This window comes from Mobula hypostoma, chromosome 4 (assembly GCF_963921235.1).
Source record: "Mobula hypostoma chromosome 4, sMobHyp1.1, whole genome shotgun sequence".
Taxonomy (NCBI): domain Eukaryota; kingdom Metazoa; phylum Chordata; class Chondrichthyes; order Myliobatiformes; family Myliobatidae; genus Mobula; species Mobula hypostoma.
In genome coordinates, this window is record NC_086100.1 from 9170465 (window position 1) to 9193139 (window position 22675).

General features: G+C 45.2%; 1 protein-coding gene across 1 annotated transcript in view; it reads right to left on the bottom strand.

Annotated features, from left to right (window-relative positions):
* Positions 1–3838: 3838 nt before the first annotated feature.
* The window catches only part of gmnc (geminin coiled-coil domain containing), a 28452-nt gene continuing 9615 nt past the window's right edge, over positions 3839–22675 (bottom strand). The window contains exons 3-5 of the mRNA XM_063044781.1: positions 19255–19340; positions 14394–14510; positions 3839–9312 (exon numbers count right to left, since the gene is read on the bottom strand). Coding sequence (XP_062900851.1) covers positions 8701–9312; positions 14394–14510; positions 19255–19340 — 815 coding nt within the window. The 3' untranslated portion in view covers positions 3839–8700. The remainder of the gene's footprint in view (positions 9313–14393; positions 14511–19254; positions 19341–22675) is intronic.

The following is a 22675-nucleotide window of genomic DNA, read 5'->3' on the forward strand; positions in this document are numbered from 1 at the left end:
GGCAGTACAATATGGAGAGCGAGCTGTTGCCCGCGTAGCATGCTCCTCCTCTCCACACAGCTGATAAATCCAAAGGAACGACAAAGACCCATACAGTTTGGTATCAGCAGCATCACAGGCGTTGCCAGTCGGCATTGAACTCAATGTGGGACTGCCTCGGGGACTCCAGCTTCAGATTTTTCCTCAGGGTTTACTCCTGAAGCCTTCCCCATGAGTGGGTATAGCCGCAAGGCAGCGGCTGTTTGAGATCAGAGTTTTCCTTCTCCGCGATTTGCTGCCAACCACGGCTGAGAAGCCCCATCTGCCCAAAATGACTATTTTTAAGGCACCAGTAACCCACCTTTGCCCCTTCTCCTGTCAGTAGAAACAGCTCCACCGGCCTTAGTAAGTAAGCTACACTTGAAGGCCAGAGCTGGACAACACTGGAGCATTTGATAGGTGGTGGGTGCACTTGCCCACTGTCCACCACAACCTGTCTCCGCCGGCTATGACAAACTTCAGGAACCTAGTCATTTTATCATGCGAAGAGCACTGCAGAAATAACTTCAGAGGTTAGGAGTCATGAAGGCTGTGTGGCCTGTAGATTGAAGAAGCTTGCCAAAGTCCAGCAGCTTCAGCACTTATTTGGCATTTGAGTCCATCTCAATCATCTCCTGATCCAGAACAGACATCTCTATGTTCATGTGCCTAGTAAAGTGTCCATGGAGTGTATGTTTGTGGTCTTCTGCTGCTGTAGCCCATCCACCTCAACGTTCGATGTGCTGTGCGTTCAGAGATGCTCTTCTGCACATCACTGTTGTAACGTGTGGTTATTTGAGTTACTGTCACCTTCCCTTATACACACAGATATAAATAAGTCGTGCAAAACGAGAACAATTATAGTGAGGTGGTGTTCATGGCTTCATTGACCATTGAGAAATCTGATAGTGGATGGGAAGTAGCTGTTCCTGAAACACTGAATGTGTGTCTTCAGGCTCTTTTACCTCCTCCCTGATGTAGTAATGAGAGGAGGACAAGTCCTGGGTGGTGGAAATCCTTAATGATGGATGCCACCTTCTTAAGGCTTCACCTTTTGAAGATGTCCTCAGTGGTGGAGAAGTTAGTGACCACGATGGAGCTGGCTGAGTTTGCGACCTTCTCCAGATTTTTCTGATCTTGTGCAGTGGCTGCTCCATGCCGGGTGGTGTTATAACCAGTTAGCATGCTCTCCACCATAAATCTGTAGAAATTTGCTGGAGTCTTTGGTGACATACCATATCTCCTCCAACTCCTAATGAAATAGCCGCTGGTGAGCTTTTTTTCATGATTGCATTTCTTTCTCTGTAAAACTGAGACTTAAGGTTCATATTGGGCCTGAAAGTTCTCACTCCTGTTTGCAAATCCTTCCCAGCCTTAGCAATGCCCTCTCATTCTCTCTCTAATCTCCCCCCAGCTCCATAATTATTTTTAAGGTGAGTGATTTGATAGGGACCCTGAAAGGCAACATTCTCATCCAGAGCAACACACACATCAAAATAGTGTCTTAGAGTCGTAGATTCATAAGTCACAGACAGCCGCAGAACAGATGCAGGCCCTTTGGCCCATCTTGTCTCTGCTGAACTGTCATTCTGCCTGACACACACTTGCACCATTGTCCTCCATACCCCTCCCTACCCCTCCCATCCATGTACTTACCCAAACTTCTCCCAAGTGTTGCAATCGAACCCACGTCTGCTGGCAGCTCATGCACCACCCTTTGAGCAAAGAAGATCCCCCTCAGGTTGCCCCAAAATTTAATTGGTCATTGTAAATTGTCCCGTGATTGGGCTAGGTTTCCATTGCAGGGCAGTGCAGCTCGAAGGGCCAGAAGGGCTGATTCCATGTGGTATCTCAATGAATCAATCAACAAGTAAATAAATAGATGAACAAATAACTGAATAATTGTATAAATAAAAAACAAATACCTACATACATAAATATCTTACCTTGCCGCCTTAAGGTCTCACACAACCTCTGGAAAAACAAACAAGTGAAAATCTGCAGATGCTAGAAATCCAAGCAACAGACACAAAGAAAAAGCCTGCTTGCATTTACCTGCATCATTTTAGAAACCTCTATCAAATCTCCCCTCATTCTCCGGCACTCCAGAGAATAAAGTCCTCACCTATTCGACAGCATGGGGCAAAGGGCCTGTTCCTGAGCTGTACTGTTCTGTGTTCTATGTTCTACAACCACAACTCCCATCATCGAGCACTCTATGTACCCATTATCCTTAATCTGTGACCCCTAATTTTAATCTCAGTCAACCTGAGGGAAAAAGCCTGCTTGCATTTACCCCGTCTATGCCCCTCAAAATGCTAGAGGAACTCAGCATCTATTGAGACACAGGAGGGGGTGGATGCTGGAATCTAACACAACACACTAAACACTGCAGGAGCTTAGTGGGTCAGGCAAAACCGGTGAGATATGGACAATTGACAGTTCAAGTCAAGATCCTTCATCTTGGGGGGCGGGGACAGTAGCATAGAGATTAGCATAATGTTATTACAGTGATAGTGACCCAGCTTTGATTCCCACCATTGTCTATAAGGAGTTCGTATGTTATTCCCGTGAACATGTGGGTTTCCTCCGGGTGCTCCGGTTTCCTCCCACGTTCCAAAGACATCCTGGGCAGAAGGTTAATTGGTCAGATGGGTATAACTGAGCAGTGTGGGCCAACTGGCCCGGACAGGCCCGTTACCGTATTGTACCTCTAAACAAAATAAATAAATCCGGACTGAGATAAAGGGTCTCGACACAAAACGTCGGCAGCCCATTTCTCACCACTGGTGCCCTGCCTGACCCCCTGAACTGCAGGGTGACTCAGCGGCAATGATGTGGGGAGGGCCCTAACCAGGCGGACGGAAAGGTCACAAGGCCGAAGAGCAAGCAAGTTCTCCCCTGTGGGATCTGTGCAGTTTTTCATTGATTCTAGTGCATTTACTGTGAATGCCCACCAGAAAATGAATCTCAGGGTAGTATATGATAACATACGTGTACTTTGATAATAAATTTACTTTGAACTTGACTTTTTGTAAGGAAGGCCAATGCGATGTTAGCATTCATTTTGAGAGGACTGAATATAAAACCAAGGATGCAAAGCTGAGGCTTTATAGGACATTGCTCAGACCACACTAATGAGCAGCGTTGCGGCTCTTATTAAAGAAAGAATGTGCTGACATTGGAGAAGGTCCAAAAAAGCTTCACAAGAACGATCCTGGGGATCAAAGGGTTAACATATGAGGAGCGTTTGATGGCTCTGGGCCTGTACTCACTGGAGTTCAGAAGAATGAGAGGGATCTCACACAAACCTGTTGAAAGTCCTACTTGGAGTAGACATGGGTGTGGACAAGATGTTTCCTACAGTGGGAGAGTCTAAAACCAGAGGACACAGCCTCAGAATACAAGGATATCCATTTAGAACAGAGAAGAAGAAGAATTTCTTTAGCCAGAGGGTGGTGAATCTGTGGAATTTGTTGCCACAGGCAACTGTGAAGGCCAAGTCATTGGGGATATTTAAAGTGGAGGTTGATAGGCTCTTGATTAGTAAGGGAGCCAAAGGTTATGAGGAGAATGCAGCAGCATGGGGGTGAGGAGGATAATAAACCTGCTATGATAGAATGCAGAGCACACTTGATGGGCTGAATGGCCAGTCCTGCTCTGAGCAGTTCCTCCAGCAGGTTGTGGCTATCATTGGTTAATGGTTCAGATATGGGTGTGTGGTTCAAAACCATTTCAAGGGGCAGAACGTCCTCATTCTCTACCAGTCAATTCAGTTTAAATCTTTATTTAGAATCGATATCCAAATACAAAACACCATTAGTCTTTTTAATTTCCTTTAGGTTTCGGACAGAACAAAATTGAACGGCAATGTACAAAAAAAATTATATCCAACTACGGTTAAATTGTCAAAAACATTGGCACAATCTGTTAAAAAAAACACTGTTAATTCTCACCAAAGTGTTAAAAACTGTACAAAATACACAATTATATACAATTGTTAGTTTCTTGGTTAGGATTTCTACAGCTTTTAGTCTCTGTGGCTGTGATCTGCCCGTGTTAGGTTGGTGGGACTGGTGATCAGGAGAGAGTGAAATGCCTCCAAGGAGGAGTGGTGGGCCATCTCCACTCCTCCTAGAGCTGGATATTGGTGGGGGGAATTCCGGAGATGGGGAGGGTGGGGAAAATGTCTCATCACATGTGTGCATCAAGGAGGAGGAACCAGTCAGGGTGAGTCAGGATGTGGAGACTATTCACCGATGCTCCTCACCAGCTCTCAATAGCTTGTTGGCTCCAGCAGGAATCCAGCTGGTAAGTGATGCCTCTAGCTCAATGAACAGCGTTCTTGTCACTCTCGGCAAAAGCTGGGAGTTCGAGCCCCAGTCCAGACATGAACACAGACAGGCTGGGTATAGGGAGGGCCCTTAACAAGAGGACAGGAAATTTACAGAGGCAAAGAGCAAGGAAGATCTCTCCCGTGGTATCTGACTGCACTCCGAATGGCTTCCTGACCACAAATAACTGCACCGTAGAGTACTGAGCTGGCTCCACAGGTGCTCGGGGACATTCAGGCAGTAGTGCAGACATTTGACTCAGAAAATCCTCTGGCATCGATGGCACTTAGCAAACATTAATGGAGTTCTCACCAACACTGTGATGAGAACCATCCCCTGAATACGGAAATGATCAGCTTTGGCAGTGTACCCAAGTAGGATCCTTAACAACACTGGTATGTCCAGCCCCAACTCCAGAGATATGACCTTACAAAGTAGCCTTAACCATTAGTAAAATTAATTAGTTAAAATCAATATTTACGAGGACATACTTCAACTTCATACTTCAACGCTAAACATCAAGAAATATCATTTCTTCTCTCACTTACAACACCCATTAATTAATGAAAATTTCATTAAAGTTTCCTCCCACATTCCAAAGATTTAGGTGAATTGGTCACATGGGTGTGATTAGGCAGTGCGGGCTCGTTGGGCCAGAAGATACTGTACTGTATCTCTAATCAGAATAATACACTCACACAACCCTGCTGTCAAATGATTTCCTCTCCACTGCCATTCATTAGTCTATAAAATTGTGAGAGACACAGGTAGGGTAGACGGTCTTTGTTCAGAATCAAAAGAACTGATACTAGAAGGCACGAATTAAAGGTGAGAGGAGGGGGAATGTGCAAGACACATTTTGTTTTAAAAGTGGAACTTATTGCCAGTGTTGGTGTGGAAGCAGGTGCCACAGTGGCATTCCAGAGGGGTTTAGGCAGGGAAGGATGGGAGATGAGGCTATGTGCAGTCAGGAGGGATTAATCCAAGTTGGCATCATCACTGTGGGCCGAATGGCCTGCTCCTGTGCTGTTCCACGTTCTATTTATACACTGAACATTGGTCTTCAGGAAACCTTTGAAACATTCTTTGTTAATCTTTTTAAGAAGGATTAGTGTTAGAATTTAATTACACACAATTACCCAGTGAATGCACCATTCAGAGAGGTAATAAAAACAAGAATGAAGACTCCTAACGCAATTATGGGACCCGGAATCACACAATACCAGAAAAGGTTTCTTCCTGCAGACATTATACTAACAATGGTTGGACAAATTCTGGCATCACCACTAGTGTCCACATCCTGGGAAGTAATGCATTTTAAGAGAGTTATGGACAAAGAATAATTAAATGGATGAAGGAGCAGTGGCATGGTGGACAGGGGGACAAGGTAGGTGGGAGAACCAAGAGCATCTTGGAGACAGGGAGTCTGCAAAAGGACTTGGACATGTTAGGAGAGTGGACAAAGAAGTGGCAGATGGAATACTGCAGTTAGTGGCCACCTTATTAGTACCTTCTCTACTTGAACCATTCTTCTCTGAACTGCTACTCGCTGGATTTTTTTAAAAATCATTTTCTTTAGTTTTTCAAACTCTGAATACTGTTGTGCAAGAAAATCCCAGGGGATCAGCAGTTTCTGAGATACTCAAACCACCCCATCTGGCACCAACAATCATTCCATTGTCAAAGTCAGCTAGATCACATTTCTTCCCTATTCTAATGTTTGGTCTGAACAACAACTGAACCTCTTGACCATGTCTGCACAAGTTTATGTTTTGATTGCTGCCACACAATTAGCTGATTAGATATTTGCATTAACGAGGTGTACCTAATAAAGTGGCCACTGACCGTAGTTTGGTAGGAAGAATAAATGTGTAGTCTATTTTCTAAAAGGGGAGAAAAATCATTAACAGGAGCTTCAAAGGGACTTGGGAGTCTTAGTTCAAGATTTCTGTAATATTAATTTGCAGGTTGAGTCGGTAGTGAGGAAGGCAAATTCATTCATTTCAAAGCGAGTGTGCACCGCTGAGAGGTATAAGCCCTTGGTCAGACAGCATTTGCAATTCTGTGAACAAATATGAACCCCATATTTGTTAAGGGAAGGCGTGCTGGCCCTGGAGAGGGTCCAGAGGAGGTACACGAGAATGATTCCCAGAATGAAAGGGTTAACATAGGAGGAATGCTTAGTGTCTCTGGGCCTGCACTCAATGGGGTTTAAAAGGATGGGTGTGGGATGGACTTCACAGAAACCGGCCAAATACTGAAAGGCCTGGATTGAGAGGACATGGAGAATGTTTTCTATGGTGGGAGAGTCACGGATCTGAGGGCACAGCCTCAGAACAAAGGCGTGTCCCTTAAGCACAGAGATAAAGACTGATTTCTTTAACCAGAGGATGGTGAATTTTGTGGAATTTGTTGTCAGGAAGGGCAGTGAAAACCAAGGCGTTAGATTGTATTTTAGGATATTAATTAAATTAAATACATAGGATGTATTTAAGGCAGAGGTTGATGGATTTGTGGTTGGTAAGCATGGGTTAAGGGTTACAGGAAGATGGCGGGAGAATTGTCATAGTTGAATAGTGGAGCAGGCTCAATGGGCTGAATGGCCTAATTCTGCCTCTATATCTTAACTTGTGCTCTTCTGAATGAACTCATGAATATCCAGAGATGAAAGGTTGCAGATATTTTTAGAGAAGATGCAGAAAAATCTCACGAGGATGACCCAGAAATCAGTGTTCAGAAACGTCTGATCAAGCTGGGGCACTTTTCTATAGAAAGGAAGTGTCTAAAAGATAACGTAAACTCCTTCAAACAAGGTGGGATTTTGATCCTGGATGGAGCAGACTTAGAGAGAATGCACATTTCCACCAAAGCCAGCGGCCACAAGTAGGGACTGTCAACATTGGGCCATTTGCACTAAATTTTATAGAAATTCAGGAGAAACATCTTTAGCCAGAGTAGCGTGAATGTAGAACTTGCTGACATGGGAATATTCAGGGTAGGAAAGAGATAGGTTTAAGGGGAATAGGACTCCCCAATCCTACTCAAAAGCAGTGGAGCTGTGGCTAGAGTAATCGACCCAGGATGAATTCCCACTACTGTTTGTAACAATTCTCCCGGTGAGGGCACAGGTTTCTTCCCTCGATCCACACCTTACAGGTTGGTAGGGTAATTGGTCGCACGGGAGCAATTGGGCACAGCGGCCTCCAAGTTATTACTGTCCAGTTCCCCACAGATTCCACTTGCTAGGGGCGATTTCCAATTGGTTATTAACCTAGCAGTCTGCGTATCTTGGGCAAGTGGAAGGAGATTGGAGAACCGTGAGGAGGGAAGCCCTGCGCATTCACCGAGGGATGGTATAAACACCACACGGTCATGCATAAGGAAAGGTTCAGGTTCAAACCCAGTTCCACCGGGCTGTGTCTCTGTGCTGCCCCTCAAATTCAGAGTAAACCGTCCCAACACATAGTCGCCAGTCACAGCAATCCACTGTACTGCACATGTAAATAACCCGCACTATTGGGACCCAGGTCAATTTTTAAGAGAATCCGGTCACCATTTAATATCAGGTTGCATCTGCTGCAGATTATAGATCTGCGGGTCGTGGTATACTCTTGGTAATTATGGTCAGGGTGAGACAGTGCCACCTTTTCCTCACTGTTGGTTGACCTCTTCTTCCCAGAGAGAACCTGGGTGGGAGGTTCGTCCCAGACGGTCACTCTGCACAAGTCAGCTGCTTCACTCGAGCTGCGCTCTGCAAAGGCCGCAAGAGAGCCTGCGGTGCTCCACCTCAGTCGCTCCGTGGAGTAACTCGCTCTCACTGGACGGGAGAGAAAGACAGGAGTGGTCACGTCTTGCCACTTCAGATGTTTACACTGCCCCACTGCCAGCTAATTCTCCAAGGCACGACCGAGAGTGAAGCTGTGGGATCCTGTCACTACCACGGGCCTGGTTATGAACAAGAAAAGTCAGCCAAAAGGATCACAGGGAGCAGCCAAATGCTTCAGCTGCTTCGTGGCATTTGAGCTACTTCCTGAGGGACATGGGGTGCAGGATATCTCCAACTAACGTGGGGCAAACAACACACTATCTTAATTTTGCAGTCAACATCAACAAACACGAAACACTAGAGGAAATCAGTAGGTCAGGCAGCGTCCATGGAGAAGAATAAAAGAGTTGGCGTTATGGGCCAGGCCCTTCATCAGGAGTCAATACTTCAGGTTTGAGACCAAAGGAAGCTGCAGTTTCAGTTATCCATGCAAATTCCTGGAGTCTGCTTCGAGGTGAACTGGTTTGTGAAGTCAGGGGGCATTGTCCCGCGGGTACACCGTGTAGAGTGTGAGCTCAATGTTCAGTCCCTCTGGCTGGGCACCCAGGTAAACCTCCAGCCTCCTCCCCCGTCCCTCTGCACAAAGGCCTGGCCTTGGCAGAAGCTATGCGTTTTGACGTTGCGGTGGGGGCTAAGGGAGGTGGAGAAGGCCACGCAGGTTTTATTGGGGTAAGGCGGCACCCCGGACGGAGGCGGTAAGGGGTAGGGTGAGGCGGAGACCAGCCCACCGCTGCAGCAAGACTCCAGCTGGCAAGGAGGGCTGTGAACATCCATCGAGGCGGCAGTGCCTTGACCCTGAGTGGTGACGTCCGCGCAGTAGTCAGCCTCCCTTCTGTAATCGGGGCACACCTCGCTGACAATGGCACTGTAGTTAGCTGTGGAACTCTCGTCAATGGTGTTGGCATCTTTTAATCCCAAAGTCTTCAATACCCAAGTGTCGACACAAGGAACACAGTGCTCCTCTTGGCCAGAGAACGAGCTACTTCGGTCTGTAAGAGCCGAGTCTCTCCGTCCCCTCTTGGAGAAGTAGGTGGGGCCTGTCGAGTAAATGTCAGCTTCCTCCTGTTCCTCAAACAAACGCTTCTTAACTTTAAAGATCCCTCTTTTCTTCTGCCCATTTTGCGTCAACAATTTCTGTTAAAAGGCCAAAGATCATATGATTAAGACAAAGATTAGTTTTAATTGTCACATCTACATCGAAACGTACACAGAAACGCACTGTTTGCGTCAACGAGTTGAAGGATGTGCTGGGGGCTGCCCGCAAATGTCACCATGCTTCCCACGCCAACATAGCACATCAACAACTCACTAACCCTAACCCGTACATCTTTGTAACGTGGGAGGAAACCAGAGCACCCAGTGAAACCCCATGCAGTCACGGGGAGAACGTACCAATTTCTTACAGACAGTGCCATCAGCTGAACCCTGATCACAATTCACTAACCACTGCTCTACCATACCTTCCTAGACAGAGTCACACAGCAGGGAATCAGGTCCTCTGGCCCACCTCCTCCACGCTGACTAAGACTACCATCTAAGCTGTTTGGCCCATGTTTCCCTAAACCTTTCATATCCAGGTTCAAGTTCAAGGTTACTGTCACCTTACTGTCATAGAGTCATAGTCTACAGTACAGAAATAGCCCTTCAGCCCATCTAATCTGTACCGAACCATTAATCCGCCTAGTCCCATTGACTGGCACTCGGACCACAGCCCTCCATGCCTCTCATCCATGTACCTATCCAAATTTCTCTTAAATGTTGAATCAACCCCGCATCCACTACTTGAGCTAGCAGCTTATTCCACACTCTCACTATCCTCTGAGACATAGAAACGTAGAAAATAGGTGCAGCAGTAGGCCATTCGGCCCTTCGAGCCTGCACCACCATTCAGTATGATCATGGCTGATCATCCAACTCAGAGCCCTGTACCAGACTTCCCTCCATACCCCCGATCCCTTTAGCCACAAGGGCCATATCTAACTCCCTCTTAAATATAGCCAATGAACTGGCCTCAACTGTTTCCTGTGGCAGAGAATTCCACAGATTCACCACTCTCTGTGTGAAGAAGTTTTTCCTAATCTTGGTCCTAAAAGGCTTCCCCTTTATCCTCAAACTGTGACCCCTCGTTCTGGACTTCCCCAACATCGGGAACAATCTTCCTGCATCTAGCCTGTCCAATCCCTTTAGGATTTTATATGTTTCAATCAGATCCCCCCTCAATCTTCTAAATTCCAGCGAGTATAAGCCTAGTTCATCCAAACTTTCATCATATGAAAGTCCTGCCATCCCAGGAATCAATCTGGTGAACCTTCTTTGTACTCCCTCTATGGCAAGGATGTCTTTCCTCAGATTAGGGGACCAAAACTGCACACAATACTCCAGGTGTGGTCTCACCAAGGCCTTGCACAACTGTGAATACTTCCCTCATTTTCCCCTTAAATTTTTCATCTTCCCCCCCCCCTTAACCCATGACCTCTAGTTCTAGTCTCACCCAACCATAGTGGAAAAAAGCCTGCTTATATTTAGCCTATCTATACCTCTAATAATTTTGAACACCTCCCTCAAATCTCCCCTCAACCTTCTGGGGAATAAAATCCTAGCCTATTCAGCCTCTCCCTATAACTCAGGTCCTCAAGTCCCAACAACATCCTTGTAAATCTTCTCTGCTCTCTTTCAGTCTTATTTACATCTTTCCTGTAGGTAGGTGACCAAAACTGCTCCAAATTAAGGCTCACCAATGTCTTATGCAACTTGAATATAACATCCCAGTACTTTGATTTATGAAGGCCAATGTGTCCAAAGCTTTCTTTACGACCCTACCTACCTGTGATGCCACCTTCAAGGAATTATGGACATGTATTCCCAGATCCCTTTGTTCTATCAGACTCTTCAGTTCCCTACCATTCACAGTGCAAGACCTACCCTGGTGTTCCTATTGAAGTGCAACACATCTGCCATTCCTCAGCCCATTTCATTTTTCCGTCTGGTCCAGATCCCACTGCAAGTTTTGATGGTCTTCCTCGCTGTCCACTACACCCCCAATCTTGGTGTCATCGCAAATTTACTGATCCGGTTTACCACATTATCATCCAGACCATTGATACAACTGTACATATACACAATCAAATAAAACACCATTTCTCCTGACCACGGTGCACCACAACACTTAGATCACACACAGCACATAAAACAAAATATTACCACAAATAAATTAATAAAATATAATTTAAAATGCATTTAGTGCCTAGTAGAGGTAAACAGTAAATAGAATAGCAAGCAGCTCAGTGTTCTGGTGACGAGACCTTGTTGGTGGCAGGGTAGTCATTAGTCTCACAGCCTGAGGGGAGAAGCTGTTTCCCAGTCTGACAGTCCTGGTCCTGATGCTCCAAATCTCCTTCCTGACGGTAGTGGGTCAAACAGCTTGTGGGATGGGTGGTAGGGGTCCTCGACAATGTTTCAGGGCATTTACAATGCTCCCAATAAATGCCACAAATATGGGGGGAGAGAGACCCCGGTGATCATCTCGGTGGTAACTTTCTGAGTACCTGTTAAGTGTTGTTATTATTTGTACCTCAGCCACTTGGTGGCACCTCGTTCTAAATAACCACCACACACCCAGAGTTAAGAAGTTGCCCTTCAGGTCCCCTTTTAAGTCTCTCCCACCTCACCTTAAACCTGATTTTATAGAGGTGCCACATTACCTTATAGCTCAATCCCTCTCATGCTTGATTCCCCATCCTCAGGAAAAAGACTAAGTGCATTCATCCTTTCTGTGTCCCTCATGACTTTACCCCTCTATACAGTTACTCCAGTTTCCTATGCTCCAAGGAATGAAGTCCTAATCTATTCAACCTCTCCCCATAATTCAAGCACTCAAATTCTGACAATATCTTCAAATCTTCTTAGTACGTCTTCCATATAGGGACAAAAAAAAAACACGAACACTTTTCTCGGTTTTGTCCAATGGGGAAAGAAAATTGTCCGCATTTCTCAAGCAAACTCTGTCATGGGAGGCCCCAAGCCCATCGGCAAAAGAGGGAGGGTTGAGCATGAGGCTAGCAACCTCAGTCGGTAAAAACCCAGAGCTACAAAAACATCAACAGAAGCTGCAGAAACCTCATGCCTGGGAGAGGGGGGATTTTCATCTAGGGGAAGGGGGGAGGCGGAGAAGAAGAAGAAGAATAGTTTCTCCGGTACCTTTACCTTTCATGATAGAAGATAGAACAGTACAGCAGAGTACAGGCTCTCCAGACCATGATGTTAGGTGTACCTTGCCTACAAAGGTACAGTGGAGCAGTGCATAGTGCTGATGTGTCATAATCCAGCAGTATGGGTTTCCTACTGACAGTGTGGAGTTTGTATGTTCTCCTACTCGATATAAACCTCCTCCATGATCAATATATCTCTTCCCTCCTACACATCCCAGAACCCTCCATTGCTCTTACATCCATTTGCCTATCTAAGGGTCTCTGAAATGTCCCTATTGTATCAGCCTCTACCACGTGTTCTCCAGGAACCTACCACTCTCTCTGCAGAAAAAAAATTACAAGGATGTTACCTAGTCTGGAGGACTGATTTATAAGGAAAGAATACAGGTTAGGACTGTTTTCTTCAGAACGTAGAAGATTGAGAGATTTGATAGAGGCACAGCATACAAAATTATGAGGGGTATAGATAGGGTAAATGCAAGCAAACTTTTTCCCGAGGTTGGGTGGGACTACAACCAGAGGTCATGGGTTGAGGGTGAAAAGTGAGAAGTTTGAGAGGGTTGTGAGAGTGTGGGATGAGCTGCTGGAACAAGTGGTGGATGCGAGCTCGATTTCAACATTTAAGAGAAGTTTGAATAGGTACATGGATAGCGTGGATATGGACAGCTATGGTCCCGGTGCAAGTCAACGGGAGTAGGCTGTTTAAATTATTTTAGCATGGACTAGGTGGGCCAAAGTGCCTGTTTCTAAGCTGCACTTCTCTATGACCCTATGACTCTATGACTCTAAAAAGGTGTTGGCTGTCCACACTATCTATGCCTCTCATAATCATATACACCTCTATCAAGTCTTTCCTCATCCTCCATCACCCCAAAGAGAAAAGCTACAGCTGGCTCAACCTTTCCTCATAAGACATTCTCTACTCCAGGCAGCATAGAGACAAATCTCTTCTGTACCATCTCTAAAACTTCTACCAGAATAGAAAGCTATACTCCAGAGTTTTATAGAGCTGCAACATTATTTCACAGCCCTTGAACTCAATCCATTGACTAAAGGAGGCCAGCCTTCTTAACTACCCTATTAACTTGAGAGCAACCAGAGGGATCCATGGACATGGACTTGAAGATGTCTCTGTTCCTTCTCACTGTTACGAATCCTGTCATTAACCTTGTACTCTGCCTTAAAGTTCAACATTCAGTCTTGCCTGGATTGAGTTCCATCTGCCACTTCCCCGACTAGCTCTGCATCCTTTCGATATTCTGTGGTCACGAGGAAAACATGCAAATACAACGGATAGGAGGAAACCACGCTGCCAGACAGCAGCTCCACTCACTGCCCCAATGGGTCTCTGTAACTGCTGGCTGTAGGCACAGTACATCCAAAATGGAGATGCATTCCAACATCCCAACACAAATATCTCACACACACAGAACATTACAGCACTGTACAGGCCCTTCAGTCCATGATGCTGTGCTGACCTTTCAACCTGCTCTGACATCAACCCAGCTAGCAACCCACCAATTTAACCCTAGCCTAATCACAGGACAATTTACAATGACCAATTAACCTACTATCCGGTACACCTTCGGACTGTAGGAGGAAACCAGAGCACCTGGAGAAAACCCACCTGTTCTAGGAAGGACGTACCGAGGATGTCAGAAATGAACTCTGAACTCTGATGCCCTAAGCTGTAATGGTGTCTAACCACAACACTACCGCATCCATATGCCGATCTAAGAGTTTTTTAGTGCCCCTAAGGAATCTGCCTCTGCCACTATCTCTGCCAGGGTGTTCCAGGAAACCAAAAAACCCACCTCCGACATACCCCCTATAATTTCCTCCAATCATATTAAAATTATGCTCTTCACATTATCATCTTGTGAATGAGTACAGGCATTCTCCAAAATGGACTTGAGGGGGAGGTTGACCGTAACTGAACTGTTTTTACATCATGCTTTGCTACAAGGAGGAGCAGAGATCCTGTGGTAGGTTCTGATGGACACATACCCTCGCCTTGTCTTCCAGGGATTTCACATAAGTGGAGTTCAGGTATTCCCTCAACTTGCTGTTTTCTTCGTGGAGCCGGGCCAGTTCTTCCTCCTTTTGTTCAAGTGTCTCCTGGAGCTATAGAGATAATGAAGAAAGACCATTGTTTCAGACAAGTCACTCTTTGGAACATAACCTCTCCAGAATTCTGGGCCATAACAAGAAGCTAAAGATGGCCGGTCCAGAGATAATGACCTTGGAAAATCTTCCAGCAACAACCACAAACATTGCTTCTGACGTCCAAACTATGTCTGAAATATCTGGCATGATTCCAGCTGCTGGAAGCTTTCCATCATAGATTGCTGGTAGCTTTTACTAGACCTCAGAATAAACACTAAGGTTGTTCATTAAGCAGTGATGGTTAATTCGAGGAAGTAAATTGGTAAATTGGCTAATTATTGTCACATGAAGCGCAGTTACTGTGAAAACTTTTGTATGTCATCCATATAGATTATTTCATCACATCAGTGCCCTGAGGTAGTACAAGGGAAAATAATACCAAAATGCAGAATAAACTGTTACAGTTACAGTGAAAGTGCAGAAACGTTTCTACTGACAGGAGAAGAGGCAAAAACAGGTTACTGACACCTTAAAACCAGTCACTTCAGTCAGATGGGGCTTGTCAGCCGTGGTTGGCAACTCATCGAGGAGGAAAGCTCTGATCTCAAACCACCCCTGTCTTGCAGCTATATCCACTCATGCGGAGGGCTTCAGGAGTAAACTCTGAGGAAAACTCTGGAGCTGAAGCCCCTAAGGCAGTCCTATGTTGAGTTCAATGCAGATAGGCAACTACTGCGATGTCCCTGGTGTCAAGCTGTATCGGTCTCTGCCATTTCTTCGGATTCATCAGCTGTGTGGAGAGGGGGAGCCTGCTACATGGGCAACAGCTTGCTCTCCATATGGTACTGCCCTGGCTTGCACAGCTAGGATGCAACACCCATGGTCGGCTCCAGTGGAGGCTTTGAATGTAGGAGTAGCTGTTTACTGAGCCAAGGGAATCACTAATAGAAGAACAACGATCTAAACTAATTGCCATTGAGAGGTACAAGTCAGCCATGATGGAATGGCAGGGCAGACTCATTGGGCCACATGGCCTAATTCTGCTCTATTTATTGTGCTGTGGTCTTAGTGAATCACGGGGGAACACGGGTCATTTTTATTTTTATACAGCGTTTGTGATAAGGGACACACCACACGATTCACTAGGAACTTTCAAACTGGAGGCTGATGCTTGAAAGTCAAAATATACTGCAGATGTTGGAAACCTAAAATAAAGATAGAACTTGAAGGAGAGCAAACAACAGGAATTCTGCAGATGCTGGAATTTCAAGCAACACACATCAAAGTTGCTGGTGAACGCAGCAGGCCAGGCAGCATCTCTAGGAAGAGGTACAGTCAACGTTTCGGGCCGAGACCCTTCGTCAGGACTAACTGAAAGAAGAGCTAGTAAGAGATTTGAAAGTGAGAGGGGGAGGAGGAGATCCAAAATGATAGGAGAAGACCGGAGTCGCAAGAGCTGGACAGGTGATTGGCAAAAGGGATATGAGAGGATCATGGGACAGGAGGCCCAGGGAGAAGGAAAAGGGGGAGGGGGGAGAAAAACCCAGAGAATGGGCAAGGGGTATAGTGGGAGGGACAGAGGGAGAAAGAGGAGAGAGAGAAAAAGAATGTGCATATATAAATAAATAATATAAAGCATACTCCGTCTGGGTAGCCTCCAACCTGATGGCATGAACATTGACTTCTCAAACTTCCGCTAATGCCCCACCTCCCCCTCGTACCCCATCCGTTATTTATTTATCAAACTGGCTTCTAAAAGCTGGTACATTAGGACAACACACAATCTATTGGAGGAACTGAGAAGATCTAGCAGGATCTGTGTGGCGGAAAGGAATCTTGTGTGGAAACACTGAACTAGGACTATACTGTGGGTCCTGGTGCAAGGTTTCAGTGAAACGCCGACATTTCCTCTCTCGCCCTCCCACAGATGCTGAGTCCTTCCGGCAGATTGTCTGTTGTTCCAGGTTCCAGTATCTGCAGTTCCTTGTGCCCCCAGTCTCATTGCTACCCATCCACCCAGCAAACTGCCTTTCAAAGAGCTCCCTTTCTGGAAAGCGCTATTAAAACAAAAACCTCACACCATCTTAAAAGTTTCGTCCATTTGGCTGTTAATATCTTCAACCATTTAGAAGAACGAGGGGGAATCTCAGCGAAACCTATCGAGTGCTGAAAGGCCCCAGCAGAGTGGATGTGGAGAGGATGCCCAGAAGAGAGGGGCATTCATTTAGAACAGAGATGAGGAGGAATTTCTTTAGCCAGAGATATTCATTGTCACAGGCGGGTGTAGAGGCCAGGTCATTGGGTGTATTTAAGGCAGAGATTGATAAATTCTTGATTGGTCAGGGCATGAAGGGATACGGGGAGAAGGCAGGAGATTGGGGCCGAGAGGGAAATGGATCAGCCGTGATGAAATGGTGGAGCAGACTCAATGGGCCGAATGGCCTAATTCTGCTCCTGTATCTTCGTCTCTCAGCCTCCGCAGCCCCTTTTATCTGCTACCCCATCACTGCACTGTAAACACTTTAAACCACTTTTTACAATGCTGTTTACATTGTAAATACATTCTGGTATCTATGTGTTTATGCACATTTTATTCCATATCCGTACTTTAATCTCTAACTTATTTTACATTTATTTTCTTATGATTGTTGAATGTTGTTTTCTGTTGCATATTGCACCCTGACCAACTCACCATAGCAAATTCCTAATAGATATAAATGTACATAGTGAATAACATTCATACTTGACCCCAAAGACACAAGTATAATTTTCTCCTCATATAAATTGCTTGTAATTTTTGTTGGTGGGGTCTCTATCAAAGCCACACTTTTCCTCAGCTGGCCTGCAGGTCACCCTTGGGCAAGGCGTAGCACCTGCTTAGCACCCCCCCCCCACCCCAGAGCAGGGTCATGTGAAGCCATGGGAGCAGGTGGTGGATGGTTGGACGAGCAGCTGGTGCAGGATGTTCTACGAGTCTGTGGTGGCCAGTGCGATCATGTTTGCTGTTGTGTGCTGGGCCAGCAGACTGAGGGTAGCAGACACCAACAGAATCAACAAACTCATTCGTAAGGCCAGTGATGTTGTGGGGATGGAACTGGAGTCTCTCACGGTGGTGTCTGAAAAGAGGATGCTGTCTAAGTTGCATGCCATCTTGGACAATGTCTCCCATCCACTACATAATGTACTGGTTGGGCACAGGAGTACATTCAGCCAGAGACTCATTCCACCGAGATGCAACACAGAGTGTCATAGGAAGTCATTCCTGCCTGTGGCCATCAAACTTTACAACTCCTCCCTTGGAGGGTCAGACACCCTGAGCCAAAAGGCTGGTCCTGGACTTATTTCCTGGCATAATTTACATATTACTATTTAACCATTTATGGTTTTATTACTATATAATTATTTATGGTGCAACTGTAACGAAAACCAATTTCCCCCAGGATCAATAGAGTATGACTATGACTATATCACAAGTCCTGGTTATGTGACCACTGACGCCAGGCAGTCAATCTTTGAAGAGTACTGATAATGGCTGGAGTCACTTGTTTTATAAAGACACTGCCCAGAAGGCGGCAATGGCAAAGTACTTCTATAGAAAAATTTGTCAAGAACAGTCATAGTCAAGATGATCGCCAATGTCATATGACATGACACATGATGAATGAACTTGTAATTTAGCCTCACTTCTACAGCTGTTACCACAATCGGGAGTAGAAGATGTGCTCAATGATTTTATTGACCGATGTTGCTAAACTTCTGACTCACAGATGTCTTTAATGTATGAGGAGCATTTGATAACTCTGGTCATGTACTCAATGAAGTAGGATGAAGGAAGGTTTCAATGAATCCTGCCAGACAGTGGAAGGCCTGGATAGAGTGGATGAGGGGAGGATTCTTCCATTAATGGGGGAGTCTAGGATCTGAGGGCACAGCCTCAGAATAAAGGGTCATCCCTTTAAAACTGAGATGAGGAGGAACTTGGAATATTGTGTTCAGTTCTGGTTGCTTCATTATAGGAAGGATGCGGAAGTTTTCAAGAGCCTGCAAAGGAGATTTACCAGGATGCTGCCTGGATTAGGGAGCATGTCATATGAGGATAAGAGCGATCTAGTGCTTTTCTCTTTGGAGAGAAGGAGGATGAGATGTGACTTGATAGAGGTGTACAAGATGATAAGAGGCATAGACCGAATAGACAACCCTTCTCCATGGTGGAAATGGCTAATATGAGGGGGCATAATTTTAAGGTGTTTGGAGGAGAGTGCTGGGTGCTTAGAACATGCTGCCAGGACTGGTCGTAGAGGCAGATATATTAAGGACATTTAAGATATAGGCACAGGGGTGAAAAATAAACGCAGGGCTATGTAGGAGGGAAAGGGTTAAATTGATCTTGGAGCAGGTTAAAGGTTGGCACAATATTATGGGCCAAAAGGCTTGTACTGTGCTGCCCTGTTCTATGTTAACTTCATTAACCAGAGGGTGTTGAATCTGTGGAGGCCAAATTACTGGATGTACTTAAGACAGAGATTGATAGGTTCTTGATTGGTAAAGGGGTTAAGGTTTATGGGGAGAATGTAGTTTTTAAAAAAAATCGGCCACGATGAATATTGAACTGGAGATGATAACCCGAATGACCAATTCTGTTCCCATGTCTCATTGTCTTGGAATGAAATAAAGTCACACAGCCCACACAGTCTGTATTCAATACGTATTTGCAGTCAAACCAACAGGACCCTGCAGGACAACTTTTCTTGCATCACATTACCTGTTTGTTTTTATGGAGCTGAGATGATAAATGGGCTGTCCATCTGAGATCATCCTGGGCAGAGGTGTCAAAGATAGAGAAGTATTCTGGAGAGAAATAGAAGCTGATTAGTGGACAAAACCAGACACTAAATAATTCAAACAATACCCTCTCACTGTCCAAGCAATACACACAAAACGCTGGAGGAACTCAGAAGACAGGCAGCATCTACAGAAAAGAGTGAAAAGTCGAAGTTTCGGACCGAGATCCTTCATCAGGACTCCTGCTGAGTTCCTCCAGCATTTTGTGTGTGTTGCTCGGATTTCCAGTACCGGCAGATTTTCTCATGTTTCTCCTCTCACTGTCCGCAGTTTTACTCCAGATCAAATATGACCATCAAAAATCTCTATTAAATGTAACAATGTGAACACACACACATATCATATATTTTTTCTAATTATGCATTGCAATGTACTGCTGCCATAAAACTACAAATTTCACAACATACTCCAGTGATATTAAACCTGATTTTGACTCTGAAATTCCCCCACCCCAGACATTCCCTATTCTCCCCTCCTATTGGGCACAAGGTACAAAAGCTGAAAGAATGTACTAGCAGGTTCAAGGAACACTTCTACACGGTTGTTATCAAACTTCTGTACAGCTCCCCAGTTTTGTAAGATGGGCTCTTGGCCTCACAATCTATCTCACTATGACCTTGCACCTTATTGTCTACAGGCAATTGTCCACTTATTGTCCACTTCCTCTGTAATTGTAACACTTTATTCAGCAATCTGTTATTGTTTTATTTTGTTCTACCTCAATACACTGTTATCCCTATTAATAGTTTGTAAGACAAGCTTTTCCACTGTACCTCACTACATGTGACAGTATAAATCAATTTATGAGGAACTATTACCTCAGAATTCCAGACCAGATTCAACCCTGGCCTCCTGTGATGTCATAGGATTGTACAACACTAAAACAGGCCATTGGGCCTACCACTTCCATGCTAACCTTTTTCCCCAACTACACTAATTTGGGTGGCAAAGAGGAGATATATCTCTACCAAAGGAGGTGTAAGGTGTTCCTTCCCTCCACTAACCTGCAGGTCACCCTTGGGCAAGGTGTCACACCTGCTTAGCCCCCTGATCAGTGTCAAGTGAAGCCACGGGAGCAGGTGATGGATGGCCGTACGAGCAGCTGGTGCATATAACGATTCCTGGTTATATGACCACTGACAGCAGGGAGACAATCTGAAGAGTATTGACAATGGCTGAGGTCACCCGTCTTTTAAAGACACTGCCCAGAAGAAGGTAATGGCAAACCACTTCTGTAGAAAAATTTGCCAAGAACAATCATGGTCATAGAAAGACCTATGTCATATGACACGGCCCACAATGATGATGATGACACTAATTATATTGGTTGCCTCGAGTCAATGTCTGCTACAACTTGCCTATTCGAGGGGCACTTATCCTGGTAAACAATCCCAGTTTAGAAAAATCACCAATTATACAGGTTAAATAAATCTACCCTCAGGGTGGAGGAGCAACACCTTATATTCTGTCTGGATATCCTCCAACCTGATGGCATGAACACTGATTTTTCCTTCAAGTGAACAAATTTCCACCCCCCCCCACCTCCAATTCCAATTCACTTCATCTCAACTGCCTCTTACTTCCTCCTGGGCCCTGGGCCCCTCCTCCTACCCCTTCTCCTGTCGTCCACTCTCCTCTCCTAGCAGATTCTTTCTTCTGTAGCCGTTGACCTTTCCCACTCACCTGGCTTCCTCTATCATCTTCCAGCTGGCCTCCCTCCCCCTCCCACCTTTTTATTCAGGCATAGTCCCCCTCCCTTCTCAGTCCTGAAGAAGGGTCTCAGCCCGAAACGTTGACCGTTCACTCTTTTCCATAGCTGCTGCCTGACCTGCCAAGTCCCTCCAGCATTTTGTGTGTGTGTTGCTTTAGATTTCCAGCCTCTGCAGTCTTCCTTGTGTTTTTTGTTTTTAAATAAATCATTATCAGTAAGCTCTGAACTAAATAAGCTATTATTATCACAGAGTTCCAGACCAAATAAATGATCTCAGAGCATAGATGCAAGCTTTAATATCTCTGTCTACAAAAACATGGATTCCATGTTAGATACCTGTTCCGCATAATTAGACCTATTCTTTGTAAACTATCGCAGATCGCCACGCCACCATGGATGGTCCCAAGCCTGGCTGTGAAAGGAAGGTGGTTGGGAAGGGGGCTAGCAACCCCATCCATAAAAACCCAGAGCTGGAAAAATGCCAACAAAAGCCCCAAACACTTCAACCCCGGGAAAGGAAGACTCCTTGAAGATGATTTACACTTGGGAAAGACTCGCCTCGGATAGAGGACTCTGGTGAGCTGCTTTCACCTATGCCCAATGAGGTGATGGGCTTAAGTAAGTAATTAGGCAATTTGATCCTCGCTGATCATCATTTAGATAACCACTGGGTCTCAGCTTAGATTATCTGATCAGTAGTATCTAATCTACTTAGTATTTTAACTTCTGTGAATCTGTGGAATTCATTGCCATAGATGGCTATGGAGGCCAGGTCATTGGGTGTACTAATGTAGATGCTGATATGTAAGAGTATCAAAGGTTACGGGGAGAAGGCAGGCTATTGCAATTGAGAGGGAAAATAAATCAGACATCATGGAATGGCGAAGCAGACTCGATGGGCCAAATGGCCTAATTCTTCTCCTATGTCTTATGGTCTTATTTCTCCTAAAGAATGAGGGGACTTGCGGGAAGTTTGCCTTGCACAAATTAGTAAGTAAATATTAGGTACACAGAGAGCAATCCCATTCCTGGAGCAGTCCCCACAGGAAATCCTGGCCAACTTCTGCTCCAATTCCAGAAATAAAACTCCTGTGTATACATGGCACCATGTTCAAACAGCAGCCAATATGATCACTATACACTACCCCACCCATGGTAAAGTGCCGATAACCAGCTGTTTTTTGTTAAGTGTTAATTGAGTTAATAGAGGGCACAGCAACTTAGCAGACAGACAGATGAACTTATAGAGATGCAAAAATAAACCTTAGATTTATTTGTCACATGTACACTGGAACATACAGTGAAATGTTTTGTTTGTGCCAATGACCAGCACAGTCCAAGGATACGCTGGAGGCAGCCCACAAGTGTCGCCATGTTTCAGGCACCAATATAGCTTATCCAATACTTACTAACCCTACCCCAAACCTGCAGGTCTTTGGAATGTGGGAGGCAACTGAAATGCTCGGAGGAAACCCACATGGTCAAGAAAGTACACAGAGACTCCTTACGTGCAGCAGCGGTAACTAAATCCCATTTGGTGATCAGTGGCACTGGAAAGCGTTACATTATCTGCCACCCTACCATGCATAGTTAGGGTGAATGCACACAATCTTTTTCCCCAGGGTTGAGG